General features: G+C 50.4%; 2 protein-coding genes and 1 pseudogene across 4 annotated transcripts in view; 2 read left to right on the top strand and 1 right to left on the bottom strand.

Moving 5' to 3' along the window:
• Positions 1 to 20534, bottom strand: part of LOC100343357 (butyrophilin-like protein 1) — a 363518-nt gene that overhangs the window by 182950 nt on the left and 160034 nt on the right. The window lies entirely within an intron of this gene.
• On the top strand, positions 535 to 19615 carry LOC127488384 (butyrophilin subfamily 1 member A1-like). The gene is given in 13 exon segments (XM_089332398.1): positions 535 to 954; positions 1144 to 2258; positions 4035 to 4381; positions 7439 to 7482; positions 7484 to 7721; positions 7832 to 8032; positions 8292 to 8312; positions 8406 to 8432; positions 8726 to 8925; positions 9043 to 9131; positions 11112 to 11131; positions 18416 to 18442; positions 18769 to 19615. Coding segments are annotated over 11 exon segments (1584 nt in total). The 5' UTR covers positions 535 to 954; positions 1144 to 2258; positions 4035 to 4290; the 3' UTR covers positions 19395 to 19615.
• Positions 13796 to 18405, top strand: LOC138843137 (ankyrin repeat domain-containing protein 42 pseudogene; annotated as a pseudogene).

Below are 20534 nucleotides of genomic sequence, written 5' to 3' on the forward strand. Positions count from 1 at the left end.
GACCTTGGTCAGGGCACTCCCTCTCCCTCTCCCTCTCCCTCTCATCCCCCTCTCCCTCTCCCTCTCCTGCCTGATATGCAGGGCAAGGGCTGGGCTGCAGGCTGAGATCAGAGTCCAGGTGGTATCATCGTGGGGGCAGTTGAGAGCCCAAGGCCTTGGCAGCTGGGGCCGGGGTGAGGCTAGGGGGATGGGAGGGATGGGGGTGAGGGCTGGGGTGAGGGGTCGGAGATGGGAGGGAGAGTCTCTGCAGCTCAAGGCCCTCCCTCTCCTAGGAAGTTCCTGGGTGTCAGGAGGTGCAGGGTACCTCTCCTCCTGCATCTGCTCCCAGCTGTGACAAGGAGTTGCAAGAATTTACTGTGTATATCTCAGATCCTGACACTAAACAGTCATGGACTGAAATTTAGTTTCTTCTGCAATTTCCTGAAAGTTCCCTAGCATCTCTCGGCCTTGGGAAGTCTTGGTGCTGGGCAGGGGCAGGTGGTGGCTGAGAGGGAGGGGCTGAGGGCACTGTGAGCTCTAAGCAGGCTGTGCTGCAGCCACTCCCAGGGCAGCTGTGGTGCTGTCTCCTGCTGTGCTCATGCTGACAACAGGGAGCGAGGTCCACAGGGCAGGGCACTCCCTGCCCAGGCTGCTTCTGCAAGCTCTCACTGTAGATGGTGGAAGGAGACAGAGGAGCTGGCTCTTCTGGCTGGGAGGTCCTGGTGGGGCCCCAGGGCCAGGGCCTCTGCAGAGGCTGCTGCACTGTGCCAGCTCTGCTGCTCCTCCAGTCTCCTGGGAGCCCACTGCCTCCTTTGATGAGGATTCCTAGGCCCCAGCGTTGGACCTGGAAGCAGGGGTTGTGTGCTGAGATGTGCAGTCTGCTGGGGTCTCTGTGGCTCTGAAGTTTCTGGAGCTGCTGAATGTTAGACCCTGCAGGAAGTCACAGCTTTCCCAGCTGGGAAGAAGGAGGAGCAGGTAAGCTGGCTTGAAGACTCCTGTAGGGGAGGAGGAGGAAGGCAGGGAGCAGCTGGCTGGGCAGGAGGCTGAGAGTCTGGTGGGGCACAGGGTAGTGGGAGGGGGCGGCTGAGGATGTCTCAGTCCAGGGAGACCAGGACAGCAATGAGCACTGAGCCTTTACTCACTTCTCTCACTTCTGCTCCTCAGTGTCTGCTGGGACCAGGCCCTGTTCTAACCTCACAGGGTGACTGCAGCAACACAAAGGCATGGACCCCTCCCTGCATAGGAGGGGGCTGCTGTTACCTCCCCCATTTGCTGATCAGGACACTGAGCCCAGGAAGGCCAAGGACCTCACGAGAACTGGAGTCACCCAGGGTGGCCGAGCCTGCAGGGAGCCCAGCAGAGGGGCCCTTGAGCTGTCATTCCCAGGACCAAAGCTGCCCCTCCCACTTACTAACAGTGTGTGGGTCTTTCTCTGACCAAGGCTCATTTTATCTTCTCTGTGGCCCTGCCCTGACTCCTACCTGGGTCATTAGGTACTCACCCAGAAATCTTTCAATGCAGAGAGAGTGTGGATTCACCATCAGCAGGAACTTGCCTGAGCACCTGCTGAATGTAGGACCAGGACCTGGGCCCATGGAGTAAGAGGCAAAGGGTGGGGTCAAATTTAGGTGAATGCCACAGCCACAGATGCCACAGGTGCTGGGCCCCTGGGACGGGCAGCACAGGCTCGGTGAGGAGGGGTCTGTCTCTGACGCTTCTCAGGGACACCCAGGTCACCACTGGAGTTAAAGAGCTGCAGGCAAGCAGGAGGTGGTCGTCCTTCAGGGTGAGTGGCCTGAATCAGGGTCCTCTGTCCTGGTGGGGTGGGTCCTGGGCACTGTGTGCATAGTGCATGGTTTCCTCCATGGGGCCCTGGGGCTGAGAAAGAAGAGACCTGATTTTCCAGGCAGAGGAACTCAGTTGGGGTGGGAAGAGGAGGGGCTGTTTCCCCCCAGGCTGCCCTGAGGGTTCTCTGGCACCGCAGTCTCCCCAGAAGGGCTGGTAGAGCCCCGGCCCAGCTGTCTGTGCTGTCGGGATCCTGTGGGCCCCACGGTGCTGGCGTGCTGAGCCTGTAGGGAGGGCTTTGCTGCTGTGAGGGCTGACGGGGTGGACTCTGTCCTGCTGGTGCTCTGGGGCTGACCTGCCTGCTGGCCCAGGCCTCCTCCTCCCCGCCTCTCTCCCCAGCTCTCAGGACATGGAGCACGGCTGCCGCCCCTCTCTGCTCTGCAGTCTCCCCTCCCTGCTTCTCCTCGCCCAGCTGCCCACGTAGGGGTCTGCAGGTCAGTCTGTCCCTGTCCCTCCCTGGGGCTTCTTCAGGGAGTACTTGGAGCCCCCAGCCCTCTCAGTCAGGATGGGATGAGATTTGTGGGGGTCCAGGCTCTAGAAAGGTGATGGGGCTCTGTCGCTCCCCCTCTTCGTGGAGGAACGACACTAAGCCCTGCCTAGGCTTCATATCCGACTCACGGCACCATTATGTCGCTCCCCCTCTTCGTGGAGGAACGACACAGGACCCTGCGCTGTTCTTTCGTCTGCTCGGCCCTCCCCGGGTTTGCTGCTGGTTCTTCCCGGGTTGGCTACTATCCCTTCCACCTCCGTGGAAGGGCAGTTCCCCCTGGCCGCATTCCCCACTTCCGCAGGGGAGCGGCACACCGCCGGCCGGCTTTCTCGGGGGCTGCACGGGTTCCCTTAGATGTTCCCCATAGATGTTCCCGGTGCATGCCGTCTCTCTCCTCCTTTATAGTCCTCCTCCGCCAATCCCAACTCGGCTGCCCACACGCCGAGTACGCTGCTCTCCTCCAATCAGGAGCGAGTCCTACAGTTTATTGGTTGAACTGGAGGCACCTGTGTAGAAGCTGTTTTCTTCTCTCCCAGCGCCATATTGTGGGAGAGCAGATGCATAGAATAAGTCTTAATTCCAGTAACTCAGTCTAGTCCGAGCTGCTCCCCACAGAGGAGAGCAGATGCATAGAATAAGTCTTAATTCCAGTAACTTAGTCTAGTCCGAGCTGCTCCCCACAGGGCTCCCCCAGCCATTACTTGTCATTATAAATTTACTGCCAGTCACTCACCAATAAAGTGAGCGTATGGGATCTCGACAGTTGTCTAGGGTTTTGGGGTATTTAATTAATTAATTAATATTTTCAAAAGATTTATTGATTTATTTGAAAGATGGATTTACAGAGAGAAGGAGAGACAGATTATCTATTCACAAATTTATTCCCCAAAGATCTGCAATGGCTGGATCTGTGACAGGCTGAAGCCAGGAGCCAGGAACCTCCTCTGGGTCTCCCACCATGGTTCAGGGACCCAGGCACGTGGGCCATCTTCCACAGCTTTCCCAGACCCATTAGCAGGGAGCTGGATCGCAAGTGGAACAGCTGGGACATGAATCAGTGCCCAAATGGGATGCTGGTGTCACACGTGGTGACCTAACCTGCTAAAAGGAAAATTTGTGATTAAGTACATCTTGTTTTCAGTGGAGAAAAAACTACAGAAAGAAACAATAAGCTTAGAAGTTTAAGTGAGGAGTTTCCTGGTGCCACTGAGTGACCCAGGAGCTCTGAGGGAGGCCCCAGGGGTGCTCTGTGCTCAGTTCCCAGGCTTGTCCTCCCCCAGGCCAGGTTAGAGCCATGGTGGTTCATGGACCAGGAGAGTCAGCTCCCTGGGAACTGCTCACAAACACTTAGACATTGTTGGGCCACCCCACACCGAGTGAGTCAGGAGTTCTGGGGGTGGGACCTGTGATCTGGGTTTTACAAACTGTCCTGTGGATTCTGGGGCACACACAAGGTGGAGACTCCCTGTGTAGAAATTTCTTCATGGGACAGCCTGGGGCCAGGGGCCAGGCTCAAGAGGGCATCTGTGACATCTGTTCTGGGCCACAGCCTGTGGCCTGAGGATCTCATCCACATTCAGAGTCATCACTGCTCAGTCCCTCAGCCTGGGGGTCACCTCTTCCAGCACCTGTTCCCGGTCTGCCTGTTCTTCCCCCGTGGTCTGTGTGTCTCTGCCCCCTGCCTGTGTCTCTCAGTTCTCAGTCTATTCTGTGTCCACAGATGAGTTCCAGGTGATTGGCCCCTCAGATCCCATGGTGGCCGTGTTGGGTGGTGATGCCACTCTGCCCTGCTTCCTGTTCCCATCAATGAATGCAGAGGACATGGAGATGCGGTGGTTCCATACCAAGATCTCAGAAGTAGTGTTTGTCTATCAGAATGGCCAGAAAAAGAACAAGAAGCAGATGCCCCAGTATGCAGGGGGGACCTCGCTGGTTCAGATCTCTTAACCCAAGGGGTGGCTTCGTTGCACATCCAGATGGTCTGGGCTTCAGACAAAGGGAGATACACTTGCTTCTTCCGGAAGGGAGGCTGCTATGCCGAGGCCATTCTAGAACTGCAGGTGATAGGTTAGTTGCTTGATCTGCACCTTGGGGGGTATTGGAAACTCACGTAATTAAACATCTCATTTTACATGTGTGGGTTGGATTTGGCTAGTATCAGATGGGTTTGCTCACACACTGTTGGTCTGGTTGTGAAATTAAAACCAAAACCAAGGTTCTTTCCCAGAAATCCTCTTTGCAAAGGGACTGGAGAAAGACACCTCTTTGATTGCTCAACAAGAACCAAACCAGAACACATTATGCATCACAGGAAATCCATTAAAAGTTTGCAAAGACAGAAAGAAATATTTTTTTGTGTGTAGCCAAGCAGATATAATATGCGTTACACACATTTTAAAAAGTTTTATTTAGTTTTATGCAGCTGGGTGTTTGCTTCACACCATGGCACCCAAGGGCAGAGTGGGCATGGGAGGAAGAAGCAGATCTTTGAAGAGAATGGAGAGCCCTGAGTTCCACCTGTGCCTCATCCTGGGGCCAACACCATCACTGCCTGTGACCTTAGTCTCCTTTTACTCAGCAGCTTCGTTTGGGGCCTCGATGGCCCTGGGTTTAGTCTGGCACTGTGTGGGGCCAGCTGCCGCTCTCTGAGCTCCTGGCATGGGCAGCCTTCTCCAAGGATGGGGCCTTGATGGGTGGGGCGGGGACCTCACGTGGAGCAGGGCATGCAGAGCACCTCAGGGTGGATCCTGCTGACAGCCACCGGGCAGGTGCTCAGCTGCTCCTCCCTCCCCGTCTGGTCCTGCTGGGATCTGCCCCAGTGTGGGCCCCTCACCCCCATGGGTGAACGTGTGGGTCCCTGGTCCATGGAGAGTGTGGTGCCCCAGCACAGAGCACAGTGAGCAACGGCAGTTCTGGTAGGAGCAGTGATTGTAGCCACTGATGTGGCCCCGGCTGCTGGGCCTTTGGTGGCTCCTATCAGGCTACCTGGCCCCTGTTCATGGTGTGATGAGGGCCCAACATGAGGGTCAACAGCAGTCTGAAGTGTAGGGTTGTTGAATAAAAGTCCAAGGATGTCAAAATGTTTCATTTATTTTTACTAATTTGAAAGGTAAGTAACAGAGATACAGAGAGGCAAAGAGACCTCCCATATACAGATTCACTCCCCAAATGCTTACAACAGCTGGGATGTGGTCAGGCTGAAGCCAGGATCCCAGAACTCCTGAGTCTCCCATGCAGGTGGCAGAGACACAAACACTTGACTCCTTACCTGCAGGTTCCCCGCATGCATATCCAGGAAGCTGGATTGGAAACAGAGTGGACTGGAACCCAGGCACTCAGATATGGGATGTGGGCATCTTGTGCATTATGTTAACTGCTGCACCAAATGCCTTCATTCATGTTTTCAAAATAAACAATTGATCTTCAAGTAAGAAGACTTGAAGCAGATATAATACCTGCTTATCACACAGAGCTCACCCTAACTGTACCCAGTAATTGTAGTGGCCAGCTATCTTAATTAAGAGGCTTTATCTGGAGGTAAAATAAACTTCTATTTTTAGAAAAAAAATTATTAGTTTTATCTTAAAGGCAGAGATACATAGAGAGAGAATGTGGAAGAGAAGGAAGGGGGAGAGAGACAGAGAGACAGAGAGGCACACACACAGAGAGATAGAGAGATATTGTTCTTACACCTGCTGGTTCACTCCCCACTGGCGCCTGAGCCAGGCTGAATCCAGGATCCAGGAGCTTCGTCTAGGTCTCCTACATGAGTGCAGGAACCCATGTATTTAGGCCATTTTATGCTGCTTTCCCAGGCATATTAGCAGGGAGCTGGATCAGAAGTACAGCAGACAGGATTCCTACAGGTGCTCATATGAGATACCAGGACTGCAGGTAGAAGCTTAACTCTCTACACCTCAGTGCCAGCTCTACATGTCCTAGTTTTATAATAGAAATTAATTTTACTTGCTGAAGTGAGGCTCTGATGCTTCCACAGAAAGGAGGAGAAGGGAGTACTGTCTCTTTATAAAATACATAATAAATAAAACTTACATATAAAACTTATGAAATAAGCAAAAATGCTTTCATTTCAATGTGTTTTCCTCAGGTCCCTGAACAAGACATTCCTGGGTCAGTAAGCTGGCCAGAGGCATATCTGTTTCTAATGATCATATTTCACATGAGGGGAAGTATTCATGGTTCCCAGTGCTATAAAGTCAGCGCTCTGAGAAAACGGAGGAGAGGGGGAATTTCTCTTATTTTCAACAGGGAGAATGAGGTCTTACTTCAGTACTTATTGTTCTTGTAGTCAGCTGGGGAGGTCACCACGTGGGCCGTGCCTGGGTGTGTTCCCATTCTTGACTATGGCTGCCCTAGGACAGTGTCTCCCAGAGCCTGGGTGACCAGCAGTGCCCAGGAGTCTCATCCTGCAGTGGTTGCCGCAGGCCTGTCCTTCCTAAGGCAAAGGCAGAGGCAGAGCCAGTGACACAGGGAGGGGCTTTTTAAACCTCTCCTTAAGTCACATGATCTGGTCTCTCATTGGCCAGAGTGAGTCACATGACCAACCTCAGAGCCAGAATGTGAAGGAGCTACAGCATGGTGGAGGGCCAGCTCCTTTGAAGAAGGATACAGTACACGGGGATTTAATACTCAGTTATCACACATAGGTCCAGGTGTGAACTCAGTTCTGAAATTGTGAGTTTCATGTCTGTAAGGAAACCTGGCAGAGATAACTCAGGGTGTGGATATGAGGGAAGCAGTGGGGACAGGGTTGTTAACTGGTGCAGTATTGGAAGTGATTTACAGAGAGAGGCAGTGGGAATCATAGCAGGTGCCCCAGGAGTGAGAGAGGTGAGATTAGAGGTTCAGGATGGAGTCCTGGGGTCAAGTTGCTGCTCCTGGTTTCTCTGGGCCTCAGTCTTCCCATCTGCACAGTTGAGGAGAAAGCCCCCTACTCTGTGCCCCCCATGGGTCCCAGGGCTCTTTCCCCTCCTTCAGGGCACGCCCTCCCATGGAATCTCCAGAATGGAACACAGTGACTCCCCTGTAGCTGTGCCACACCCAGACCCTGCTGAGGCCCTGGGCCAAGTGGTCCCCAAGGTCTCCACAGCTCCCCTCTTGCAGGCCTGGGCTCTGCCCCTCAAGTGCACATTGAAGGGCCAGAGCAGGAATGGGGTCCGCGTGGTGTGCAAGGCCTCAGGCTGGTTCCCGAAGCCCCAGGTGCAGTGGACAGACCTCAGCAGGAAAAAGTTCCTGAAGTTCTCTGAGGCCCATGCCCAGGACGCAGCAGGGCTGTTCAGCGTGGAGGCGGCTCTGGTGGTGAGAGACAGCTCTGCAGGGAGTGTGAGCTGCTCTGTCCTCAATCCCATCCTGGGCCAGGAGAAGGCGATGGCCGTGTCCATCCCAGGTTGGTGCTGCTTCTTGTTCCTGGCAGGGCTTGGGAGGTGGTGCTGGCATCCCTGAGTGTGCAGGGTGGGCCTGGGTGCTCCCCTGACTGGGTCTCTGCCTGGGCCCCAGAGCCCTTCTTCCCACAGGCCTCTCCCTGGAAGGCAGCTTTTGCTTGGAGCCTGATGGTGCTGGGGCTTCTGCTCTTTGGGGCTGGCTGCTTCACCAGGAGAGAGCAATCTGCAAAGGTCCAGGAGAGGGAGAAACGGGAGAAGCTGTGTCGGGCTAAGGAGGAGGACCAGCGGGCAGAGGAGGAGGCACTGAAGGCCACAGGTAGGAGGCCAGTGGTCAGGCGGGGGGGGGGGGGCAGCTGGTGCTGAGGAAGGATGCTGGGAGATGATTCTGTGGGTTCCACCCTCCAGATCAGGTGGCTGTGGAGACTCAGACAGGACAGATGGGGGCTGGAGTTGTGCGTGGGTCTGGAGTAAGAACTTCTCTAGGATACAGATGAGTTCTTTCCTGTGGGTTCTCCAGGCACACGGACTCTCCTTTCCTTGGGCACAGGACTTCATGATGCTTCACTCTCTTTCAGATGAGCTCCAGGCAGATCTAGGTAAGCTCTGCTCCCCCTCCTGAACTCCCCCTGTCCCTTTGTGGAGGACGCTTGGGGTCTCAGCTCACCTGTTCCCTGTGTGCTGCTCTGCAGGTCGGAGGAAGTCAGCTTACCTGGCTGGTGAGTGACTCTCCAGATGTCCCCTGGTCTCCTGTCCTACCTGTGCCCAGCTGTCCCCTCCTTGTCTCTGTCCAGGCACAGACATGTGGACCCCTCATTGGTGCCGCAGTGGCAGTGGTGGTGGCAGAACCCTGCTCCCTGGGCTCTCTCACATCTGGGTGACTGTTTGCAGTCTGTGCTCCAAGACATGTGGTCGGGGGGCTGGCGCCGTGGCTCACTTGGTTAATCCTCCACCTGTGGCGCTATCATCCCATATGGGCACTGGGTTCTAGACCCAGTTGCTCCTCTTCCAGTCCAGCTCTCTGCTGTGGCCCAGGAAGGCACTGGAGGATGGCCCAAGTGCTTGGGCCCCTGCACCCGTGTGGGAGACCAGGAAGAAGCGCCTGGCTTCTGGCTTTGGACTGGCGGAGCACCAGCCGTAGCGGCCATTTGGGGTGTGAACCAACAGAAGGAAGAACTTTCTGTTTCTCTCTCTGAAACTCTACCTGTCAAATAAATAAATCTTTAAAAAAATCGGTAAGAAGAAAAAATTAGAAAATTAAAAATAAATAAAAAGACCTGTGGTCAATGATGGGCATGGAGTCTGCCTGCATCCTGGGTTTCTTTCCAGTCCAGACCTGTGTCCTATTTGAGAATTGTTAGTGTTTTAGCCTCCAATGCTCTAGCTCTTGACTGCACCAAAGGCATATGCCAGAAGCTGTGAGAGTTCAAAACAGGAGGCAGAGGAGCAAATGGGGTCACTGAGTTTGGGAGTGTGATTTCTGCCCCCTTCCTCCCTCCTAAGACACCACCCAGGGGGAGTCGTTCCTATCCTGCTCCTCCAAGTTGCTGTTGAAAAAATGAATGGCAGAGGACAGGGCTGCTGACCAGGTGTGGAGATGCGATGGGATAAGCTGAGTGCTTCTCAGAGTAGGGATGCTTCTCTCTAGAATATTTTATTCTAGAGAGTTGCTGTGGTGTAGCCTGTTAAACATGTTCCTGCATTTTAGACATCCCATGTGAGTGTCGGTTCACGTCCCGGCTGCTCTACTTCTTCCAGCTCCCTTCTGATGCTCCTAGGAAAGTGGTGGAAGATGGACTAAGTACTTGAGCTCCTGCACCCACATGAAAAACCAGGAAGAAGCTCCTGGTTTTTGCTTTTCCCTGGTCCAGCCCTGGCTTTGAGGCCATTTGGGGAGTGAACCAATGGATGAAGGATTCTCTTTTTTTCTCCCTCTCTCTCTGTAATTCTGCCTTTCAAATTAGTAAATATATCTGACTTACCTCAAACAGTAGAGTTAGAAACATACCAGGGGATTCAAATTCAATCCCATCGAGGTGGCATGTACCAATGCCATCTCACTAGTCCCAGTGATCAATTTCTGTTCACAATTGATCGTAATGATAGGACTAAGAACCAAAGGGATCACATAAACAAGAATAGTGTCTGCAAATACTAGCTGATAGAATCAAAAAGGGAGAGAATGATCCAACATGGGAAGTGAGATACACAGCAGACCCATAGAATGGCAAATGTCCTAACAGCACTCTGGCCTCATAATCAGCCCTTAAGGCATGCGGATCCAGCTGAAATGCCCATGAGAGTATTTCAGGCATGGAAAGCCAAGACACTCTGGGGAAAAAAAAAAAAACCTAAATGAAAGATCTCCACGAGTGAGATCCCAGTGGAAAGAATGGGTCATCAAAGAAGGAGGTACCTTTCTCTGAAGGGAGGAGAGAACTTCCACTTTGACCATGGCCTTGTCTAAAAATGATCAGAGTCAGTGAACTCAGGGGGCTTCCATAGCCTTGCCAACTCATGACAAGAGCCTAGGGAGATTACTGACGCCATAAACAAGAGTGTCAATTTGTTAAGTCAACAACAGGAGTCACTGTGCACTTACTCCTCATGTAGGATCTTTGTCCTTAGTGTGCTGTACATTGAGATCTAATGCTATAACTAGTACTCAAACAGTATTTTTCACTTTATGTTTCTGTGTGGGAGCAAACTGTTGAAATCTTTGCTTAATGTATGCTAAACTGATCTTCTGTATATAAAGAGAATCGAAAATGAATCTTGATATGAATGGAAGGGGAGAGGGAGTGGATAAGGGGAGGGTTGCGGGTTGGAGGGACGTTATGGGGGGGAAGCCATTCTAATCAATATTCTGTACTTTGGAAATTTATATTCATTAAATAAAAGTTAAAAATAAATAAATAAATAAATAAAAAGAAAAAAAAAACATTTTCTCATGGAATGTTTGGCCCCTTAGACTCTGGAGTTGGCCTTATATCCATATTATTTATTTTTTCTCCTTTAATTCTTCCAATATCCCTGCCAGGAAATGCTGTACATTAATTAATTGCTATCAATATTTATCATTTGTGCTTTTTTCACTATTTTCACACAGACAGTTTTGGTCTTAACCAATAGCACTGAGGATCCAGTGACACAGGAGTCTTTATGGTCTTTGAGGTGCAGGGCAGAGCGCTGACAGCCAAAGTCACCCAGCACTGGGGCAGGGTGAAACTCAGCTGTCCTGCAGGTTTCCTGATCTGTGGTCAGGGAGTTTCCCACAATCCTCTGCTGTCTGCACCTGCAGGAGGCCCCTCCTGTGCAGCCTCTCTCCTCCTGCAGAGTCTGACCTTCAGCACAGAGGGCAGGCAGGGCTGAGCAGGTGGTGTGGCTGTGGTCTGGAGGAAGGCGCAGCTGTATGCTGGTAAGTGACGCTGATGGCTCCTCTGTCTCCCTGCCCTGCCTCTGCACTGCCCCTTCTCTACCTGTGGACTCAACTCCAGATGGGCTGGGCATCCCTGCTCTCCCTGTACCTGTTGTAGCCTCTGTGGGAAGACAGCAGGGGCTCCTCTTTGGGAACACAGCTCTGCTTCCATTCTGGGCTCTTTGTCTTCTGCAGGTCATGGTTAGTGTTAGCAACATCTTCTTCTTCTTCTTTTTAAATATTTATTTATTTTAAAGTCAGAGTTACACAGAGAGAAAAGGAGAGGCAGAGAGAGAGAGAGTCTTCCATTCGCTGGTTCACTCCTCAATTGGCCGCAATGGCCATAGCTGTGCCGATCCAGAGCCAGGAACCAGGAACCAGGAACCAGGAACCAGGAACCAAGAGCTTCCTTCGGGTCTCCCACGTGTGTGCACGGTCCCAAGGACTTAGGCCTTCTACTGATTTCCCAGGCCATAGCAGAGAGCTGGATCACAAGTGGAGCATCCGGGACTTGAAGCAGTATCCATAAGGGATGACAGTACTGCAGCTGGTAGCTTTACCCGCTACGCTAGCGAGCCAGCCCCAGCAACACCTTCTTAAACCTCTTATCCAACTGAGCCTTGTCATTGCCAGGGTGACCACAGGAGTTCAGGTGTGAGGGGAGTCTGGGGGTAACGACTGTGTAGATCAGGAAGCGCTGGTCTCCAGAATACTCAGGAAATCATGCTGCTCAGGACCCATATTTTACTAAGAGGGTCATGGGATTTGTATTCCTCTTACCCCCAAATTCCTCCCTTCATGGCTCACTTTGGTTCTCCTGGCCCTCTGGAATATGGTCTTCCCTGCTTCTTCATGCTCTGCCCACTGCCCAGCCTGGGGTTCTTCCTCTAAGTACTGGTGGTTGCTGAGGAATTAGTTACTCTGAGTAAATGTTCTAAATTTGGCAATAGAGCCTCTGGGATGTTTGTGGACAGATTCCTGGGTTGGAGTCTCTGGTATATCTGAAATTGTATGCAACGTTTGTGTACTCTGCATAAGATTAGAAAAACTTAAAATGTATTTGACATGGGTGGGTGCTGTGGTGTAGCAGGTTAAGCCACTGCCTGCAGTGCCAAAATCCCACATGGGCACAGATTCGAGTCCCAACAGCTCCATCTGATCCAGTTCCCCGCTGATGCACATGGGAAAGCAGCGGAGATGGCCCAAGTGGTTGGGCCTCTGCACCCATGTGGGAGACCAGGATGAAGCTCCTGGCTCCTGGCATTGGATAAGCCCATTTCTGGCCATTTTGGCAGTTTTGGGAGTGAACCATTGGATGGGAGATTCCCCCCACCCTGCTGTGTGTGTGTGTGTGTGTATGTGTTTCTCTCTTTCTCTCTCTCTTTTTAACTCTGCCATTCAAATAAAAAAAGAATTTTTTTACAAAATATATTTCACATGCAGAGAGAGCAAGAGCAAGAGCGAGAGATATTCCATCTCCTATTTCGCTCCCTAGCTGCTAGCAACAGTCAAGGCTAGGCAAGGCCAAAGCCAGGAGCTGGGACCTCAATCCATGTTCCCTCATGCATGTCAGCAACTCAGCCCCTCAGTGCTGCCTCCAAGGGTCTTCACTGGCCAGAAGCTGGAGCCTGTAGCCTGAGCTGGGGATTAACCCAGATTCTTCAGTTTGGATGCTGGGTATTTTAACCACTAAGCTAAATACCTGCCATGTTTTTTACAAATAATATTTTTTGAATAAGAATATGGAGGATGGAAGAGGAGAGAGAGAGGGAGAAAGAAAGAGAGAGAGAGAGAGAGAGAGAGAGAGAGAGAGAGACTGACTTGCATTGGCTGTTCCATTCCCCAAATATTCACAAGGGCCAGGGACCTTTTTGAACTGTGCTGTAGCAAAGTCAGGAACTGGAAACCCAATATTGATCTCCTACATGGTTGGCAGTAACCCAGTTTGATGCATCATTTACTGCTTCCAAGGATGTGCTTTGGCCAGAAGCTGATATTAGGAGATGGAGCTGGGAATCAAATCCAGGAACTCTGACATCGAATAGACATCTTAGCCCCTGTCTTTGCTGGAAGGCCAAATCCCTGCCCCTGAGAAGGAGTGTGTGTGTGTGTGTGTGTGTGTGTGTGTGTGTGTGTGTGTTTACAAGAACAAAGCATGTAATATGTGATTGGTCACTATGATTTTCTCACACCTCAGAAGAATGCTGTATTTGTTGAGAGCTCAGGCCCTGGTTTGATTTTTTATGGGCAATATATACACACTGGAAAAGGAGAAACATAGAAAGGTAGAAATTGTAGGCCGGTGCCGCGGCTCACTAGGCTAATCCTCCGCCTTGCGGCGCCGGCACACCGGGTTCTAGTCCAGGTTGGGGCGCCGGATTCTTTCCCGGTTGCCCCTCTTCCAGGCCAGCTCTCTGCTGTGGCCAGGGAGTGCAGTGGAGGATGGCCCAAGTACTTGGGCCCTGCACCCCATGGGAGACTAGGATAAGTACCTGGCTCCTGCCATCGGATCAGCGTGGTGTGCCGGCCACGGCAGCCATTGGAGGGTGAACCAACGGCAAAGGAAGACCTTTCCCTCTGTCTCTCTCTCACTGTCCACTCTGCCTGTGAAAAAAAATTGTTATCTAGAGAAAGGACAGCAAGCAAACCTTAGGAGAGAAGAACATGTGGGGAAGAGAAGAGGAGGTGAGGGAGAAAGTGAGTGCTGTGCAGGTGGCTCAGAGTGACTGCAGTGGCTGAAGGCCCAGCCCTGGTGTTAGATTGTAGGGAGTGTGCAGAGGGTTCACAGGGCTTGGGTGTGTGAAATAGAATTGATTTCAGATACCGTGTAGGTCAATTTCAGGAAAAATCTAAATTAAAGCATATTAAATTTTGAGAGAGGGAGAGAGCGAGAAAAAGCACATCATCCCATGGTTCATTCCTTGAATCCTTCAACCATCACTGCTGCCTCCTCAGTCTACAATGGGAGGAAGTTAGAGTCCAGAGTTGGAGCTAACTCTGGTGTGGAGCTGGTGTCATACAAGTAACTGTAAGAGGTAGGTCAGCAGCTGACATAGATGCAATCAGAGGTCAGGATGCCTGTGAGTTGGCTCTTATGATCAATGGAGCAAACCTGGCAGCTCAAGATAACCATGGATGCACTCCTTCATATCCCACTGCAACTCATGGATGCGCTTTCACTTCATAAATAAGGCTCCAAAGTGGAGTGTGAGGGATGCCTATTCATTAGTGACAATATATACTCTTATAGATGGGATAGAATTTGGTATGCTAGCTATCTCTTCCAACACATAAAATCTCTTATATGACTGGAAAAGTGATTTAGATGTTTAAATAAATTGGACAAATCTCCTTCTCTACTGTCCTACCCTCCAAAGTTTGGTAGTGCCAAGAATTTCACAGGCATTGTGTTTGTCATGTCAGTTCAGAGTTTGGGAAGGTTCTCAAGCTCCTAAGCAAATGTGACCAGGATCCCAGGGTGACTAAAGAGAGAACAGAGAACTGTACATGAGGCCACTTTTCATGGGGACTTGGCTGCTTGCAGCTTCTTGTTAAGTGGGGATGTAGCATAGACTCTGGGGGCCACAATGGAAACCTTCCAGTTCATTAGCAGCCCTGGAAGGCCACCTTCACTGTTTCAAATTCCTACTCAGTAGAACGAGCAGAGGAGCACAAGCTTTGAAAGCCTTCAAGGATAGTGGAGAAAATGTAGCAGAGCTGGCACAGAGGTTCTTTAAGCAGAATATTTTACAGTTTATCCAGGGGACTGAGTATGAAGGAAATGATGTGGAAGATAAGGAAACCTAAGCATTTCCAGGTCCTGTGGCTGCCCTTAAGGGTGATGTGGAAATGCTGAAGAAATCTGCAGAGGTTGGAGTAATCCATGTGAGTGAGTGTGATGATGGTGGATCAACTGCTGAGCTTAAAGCTGCTGCACAAGGTCACATGGAGTCTGCAGTGGTTCATTACAGAGGAGCAGACAGTGACGTCACCACAAAGCAGGGGACCCAGTGATGTGGCCATGAGGTTTGCCCATCTGGCAGCAAGTGAAGTTGTTAAATTGGCTACAGAAATACGATATGGAGGACAGGGATGAGATTGATATGAGATTTTTATAAGACATGATGTTGACGGAAACACTGATGCCAAGGATGATTGATGTCTTAGTGAGTTGCATAAAACAGATGCCAGAATGGGAGCTTCTAAGAAAACTGTAGAATTGAGACACCTCCTGGAAGTTGCTGTGAGCAACTAGAGACACTTGGGAGAGATAACAGAAGAAAAGTTAGAGCAGAAGAAAGAACATCTCAAATCTGAAAGGACCATCTCAGAGCTGCTGGGCCTGCTTGAGTGTGAACAACTACGTACAGAAAAATTAGAATGTCAGCTGGCTGAATATTGAGCAGAGGTGGATAAACTCAGGGAAAGGGTGAAAATTTTCAGGTCTCCAATTCTGGAGCTTTGAAGATGACTCCTGTGAGTCACGCAAACTGGAGAGGTGAGAAAAAAAAATGTCTTCTAGGGGCATGTTGTGAGGAGGTACTGATCAGGGAAATTACTTTAAATAAACTTGTTTCAGTTATTTATTTTATTAAAAAATAGTGCCTGCATTACCTGCATCCGGTGTGGGCACTGGTTAGAATCTCCTCTGCTTCACTTCCACTCCAGCTGCCTGCTAATATGCCTGGGAGAGCAGTAGAGAATGGCCGAAGTTCTAGGGCCACCTATGGGGGAGACCTGGAAGAAGCTCCTGGCTCCTGGCTCCAGCCTGGTCCAGCTCTGGCCACAGCAGCCAACTGGGGAGTAGCCAGCAGATGGAAGATCTGGAAGATCCATATTCTCTCTCTCTCTCTCTCTCTCTCTCTCTCTCTCTCTTTGTCTTCCCTTCCCCTTTCTGACTCACTCTATCTTTCAAATAAATCAAATAAATCTTAAAAAGAGCAATTTTGAAATAAGCGTCTAGTGAAGTCTGCCTCTAATAAAAAGAACATTTCAATCTTCCAGGAGCAGTGAGGGAAGGAACATAGTAAGGGAGATGCTGAGGCAGTGGGGGTCACTGTGGTGATAGGAGGAGCTGTGCTCTCTGGCCCTGTGTAATGTCCCCCCCATTCTGGATGTTTCTGATCAGGGTCAGGGATGTGGACTGTGAGAAACAGAGTTATGTTCCCCTCTAAGGGGAAGGGGGCCTGGGCAGCAGGTGCACAGGGAGCCACCTTACAGTGTCTGAGTCTGCATGAAACTTATTTATAAAACAAGAGGACCATAGAGTCATCTTTTACCATACACCCTTCCTCTGCTGAAATTATATATCATGTGCTTTTAGTATACTTATTTGAGTCTTGTCTCCATTATTTAAGGATTTATTTATTTATTTGAAAGTCAGAGTTACACAGAGAGAGAGAGAGAGAGAGAGAGACAGAAAGAGAGAGAAAGATATCTTCATTTCTCTGGTTCACTCTCCAAATGGCCTCAATGGCTAGAGCTGGGCCAGTAAGAAGCCAGGAGCCAGGATCTTTTTCCCGGTCTGTCATGTGAGTTCAGGGGCTGAAGGACCAGGTCATCCCTGCTGCTTTCCCAAGTGCATTAGCAGGAAGCTGGATCAGACTCAGAGCAGCTGGGATTCAAGCCATGCGAATAAGGGATGCTGGTGCCACAGTACTGGCCCTGCTTATTTGTTTTGTAAGAACAAACAATATCATCACTATTAATCGACATTTTCTCATGAAATGTATAGATGTCTGATTTCTATTTATGAATACAAAACAATTCTTAGCTTATAGATATCTTGTGAAAATTAATTGAATTGTACACTGATATTTATTACATAGAACCTGATGTGTTGTCCTCTCAGAAACTTATCTTGGTTTTGTTTTCTCCTCCTTTTCCTTCTCCTTCCCTTTGTTCTCCTCCTCCTCTTCCTTTTTGTCCCACAGAACAGTTATGGTGAGCTTGGAAGTGGAGGAGATGCAGCAGCCTTGGGGAGGCTGTGCTCTCTTCTTGTCCTCCCAGCTGTTCACATGGGGAGGCTGTGGTGTTGTCAGCAGAAGGGCAGGGGCAGGTCCTGTCTGGTCCTTTAGGAGAGCAGATGGTGACTGTGCCCCATGACAGTGAAGTTCATGGTCTGGGTTATCTGTTTTGAATGGAAAATTCATGCACCATGTAGACTTTGCCTCCATCCCAGACTTTCCCTTGCCCACTGGCTCTCTGGGCCCCTCTGAGTCCCTCCATCTCACACCACACCACGTGGAAATTTCTGGATCATGATTTTCCCCTATGCAGGTTCCAAGGATCCTTGTGCTCTCTCCAGATACCTCCTCCTGCCCATTCTACTGCTCCACACTGGTGTAGCAACCAAGCACATGTGATTGGAGGAGATTTCTGTTTGTTGCCATAAAAATGACCTTGGCCTTGGTGGCTTCCACCACGCACACTGATTGTCTTACAGCTCTGTGGTCACATGTCTGAGACAGCTCTCACTGGGCTAAAATCAATGCAGGATTGCCTTCCTCTCTGGTGGCTCATTCTTTTTCCAGCATCTGAGCCCAGTTGCATGCCTTGGTTCATGGCCCCATTCCTCTATCTTCAAAGTCAGCAATAAATACATCTTTCCAACTCTGGTTCCCTGACTCTGTTACTTTCTGTGGCCATACACAGGTTAGCAGGTTTCTTTGAGAATTCACATGATTAGATTGGACTCACCTGGGTAATGCAGTGAAGTATCTTAACTTAAGGTCCTTAAACTTTATCCCATCTGCAAAGCTCCCTTCCCTATAGGTCACAGAGTCACAGGTTCTAGGGATTAGGACATGGGTATCTCTGAGAATCATCCTTGAGGTTAATATCAGCCAGTTGTGGCCCCCTCTCTCCACCTATGGCTTGGAGGAAACCTACAAATTAGCTCAATCAGTGTTTCCCGAGTAAGTGGAGATACTGGAAATAATGAAATCCTCAATTTATTCTACAGAAAACCTAGCTTTCATAAAGGTACTGTGGCTAGGAGTTTGAGAGAGCATGACTTGAGAGTTAAATGTGGGCAGTGATTATCCTGTTCAGTCAGTGTCCAGCCTCTCAATCTCTGAGTGTTTATATGTTAGCCTTTGTGGAAAGGGTACAACATGGGGTGAGTGTGTGAATGTGTGTGTGTGTGTGTGTGTGTGTGTGACACAGTCCATCAGCTGAATGTCTCCCACACATCTCCCCCATCACTGTCTCAGAAGAGCAGGTGCTGGGCTGACCTGTGCAGTCTGTGCAGACCCCTGATACGTAATGTCTGTTCTCTTGTAGACTGGCGGAAGGAACGGTTCCAGGCCTGTGAGTGACTTTGTGTTCTTTCTGGGTGCTCCTCACTGTGGCCCCCATTGCTCTGGCTTCTCCTTCAGTTCTCTATGCTGGTAAGATGTTGGCACCATCAGTTATGGTGGGGTGGGGGCTGAAGTGACAGGAACAAAGCCAGGCTGGTTGTCAAGGTCTCTGTGACACGTGTGACCTCAGAGAGGTCTCCTGTTTCCTCCTCCTGCGAGACCAAGGGCTTGAATCCCAGGCCCATTATCTCAAGGGCCATGGGCCCCCCCCCACCATGCAGCTATGTGGATCTGGGACCAGAAGTGGCCCTGTATGACTGCAAACTCTCCCTGCAGGGTCTGTCACTCTGAATCCAGATTCGACCCATGTCAACCTTGCCATCTCTCATGAAAAGACAAGTGAGACCTGGGAGTACACTGGTGGGGGCTGGTATGACACCTGCAGCATGTTGGGCCTTGAGGGCATCATGTCAGGAAGATATCACTGGGAGATGGAGATCAGTAAGTGGGCTGTGAGGGTCTGTAGGGATCATGTGACTAGGACAGGCAGGTATATAGCATCCCCAGATGAGGGGCTTTGGGTAGTGGAGTGCTATTACAATAACTACCTTGCCTGGACTAAGCCTCAGCAGCTTCTAACCCTTAGGCAGCATCCCTGCAGGGTGGGGATTTTCCTGGACTACAGTGAGGGGGACATCTCCTTCTACAACATGACTGACGGCTCCCACATTTTCTCCTTCCCCCCAGCTTCTTTCTCTGGAACCCTCTATCCATGCTTCTCACTCTGGGGAGACATGACCCTGAGCATCTGCCCCACAGAGGAGGGGTCTGACGGGTTCCCTGTGCCCCTTAGCAAGTCTCCTTCTTTGGAGGAGGCTGGGAGGCCCCCAGGGGAGGGACTCAGCTCAGGCTCTGGAGTGGATGGAGCTCCGCCAGGGGCTGAGTCTCCATTGCTGCCCTGAGCCCCACAGGGGCCCTCACTGCCCCTGACTCCTCAGTGAGACTCTTGCTGGGGCTGCAGGCTCCTGGGACAAAGCCTCTGGGGCAAGTCCTGATGGACCAAGAGCTTTCTCATCTCATGGTTATGAGAGCTGCTGGTTCATGCCTGTGTTCAAACAGCAGAAGATGCAAGTTCACAGCTGTTGGAACTGGTTTAGGATAGGCTGAATTTTACTATGGGAATCTGTTTTTGTATTTTTTTGTCTTGAAGTATTTTTACTGATTTTCAGTTTAGGATATGAATTTGGTTAAGTCTGCATTACTGTGCCCAAGAAAGCAGAGTTCAATTATCCAACTTGAGTAGAGGGCCTAGAGGTTGAGAGAAGTCCCCAGCTCTGTTCTGGGTGGGTTTGTTCTATTTGACTACAGAAGTTGGCCATCTGAACAGTTTCATGCAAATGAGTGACTGATGGATTTTTAGTGGAAAGGTATTTAATGATAAACTTTGTTTACTTCCTTTCTGGGATGGAGGAAACACACATGATTTTCCACACTTCTGTAATTTCTGTTCCCAGTGAACAAACTGCTGTGTTAATTCAGGGAATCTAAGGGGAGGGCTTGGATTCCCTTCTGTGTCAACACTTTAGCTGTGGGAAGAAGAGAGCTGCTAGCAGGGTAGCAGTGGATGCCTGAGCAAGATTAAGATGAAGATGAGAATTTCCTGATTCAAGTTCAACTGCAGACAGCTTTGACCGTGAGCATGGTTCTAGTTACTCAGTGCATTGCCTCTTTATGATCCAAGTCCAGTTGTCACAGTGAGTGGAAAACCACAGCAAACAAAATGAAGCAGGACTGTTGAGGACTCAGATTCTTCCCACATTCTTTCAGATGAAATACTTTGCCCAGGAAGGGGTATGTGTAGCAGGGGTCCTGCTGCTGCTTGAGACCCCCACGTCCCATGTTGGAATGCCTGGCTGGGTTCCCATCCTGGTTCTATTTCTGATTCTCACTTCCTGATAATGCACACTCTGGGAGTAAGCAGTGATGGCTGAAATAGTTGGATTCCTGCCACCCATGTGGGAACCTGGATTGAGTTCCTGCCTCTGTCTTCAATATTGTCTAGCAACTGTTGTTGTTTGCACTTGGAGAGTGAATCAGTGTCC

The sequence above is a fragment of the Oryctolagus cuniculus genome, chromosome 5 (assembly GCF_051225735.1).
Source record: "Oryctolagus cuniculus isolate XC-2025 breed Fujian yellow rabbit chromosome 5, ASM5122573v1, whole genome shotgun sequence".
Lineage (NCBI taxonomy): Eukaryota > Metazoa > Chordata > Mammalia > Lagomorpha > Leporidae > Oryctolagus > Oryctolagus cuniculus.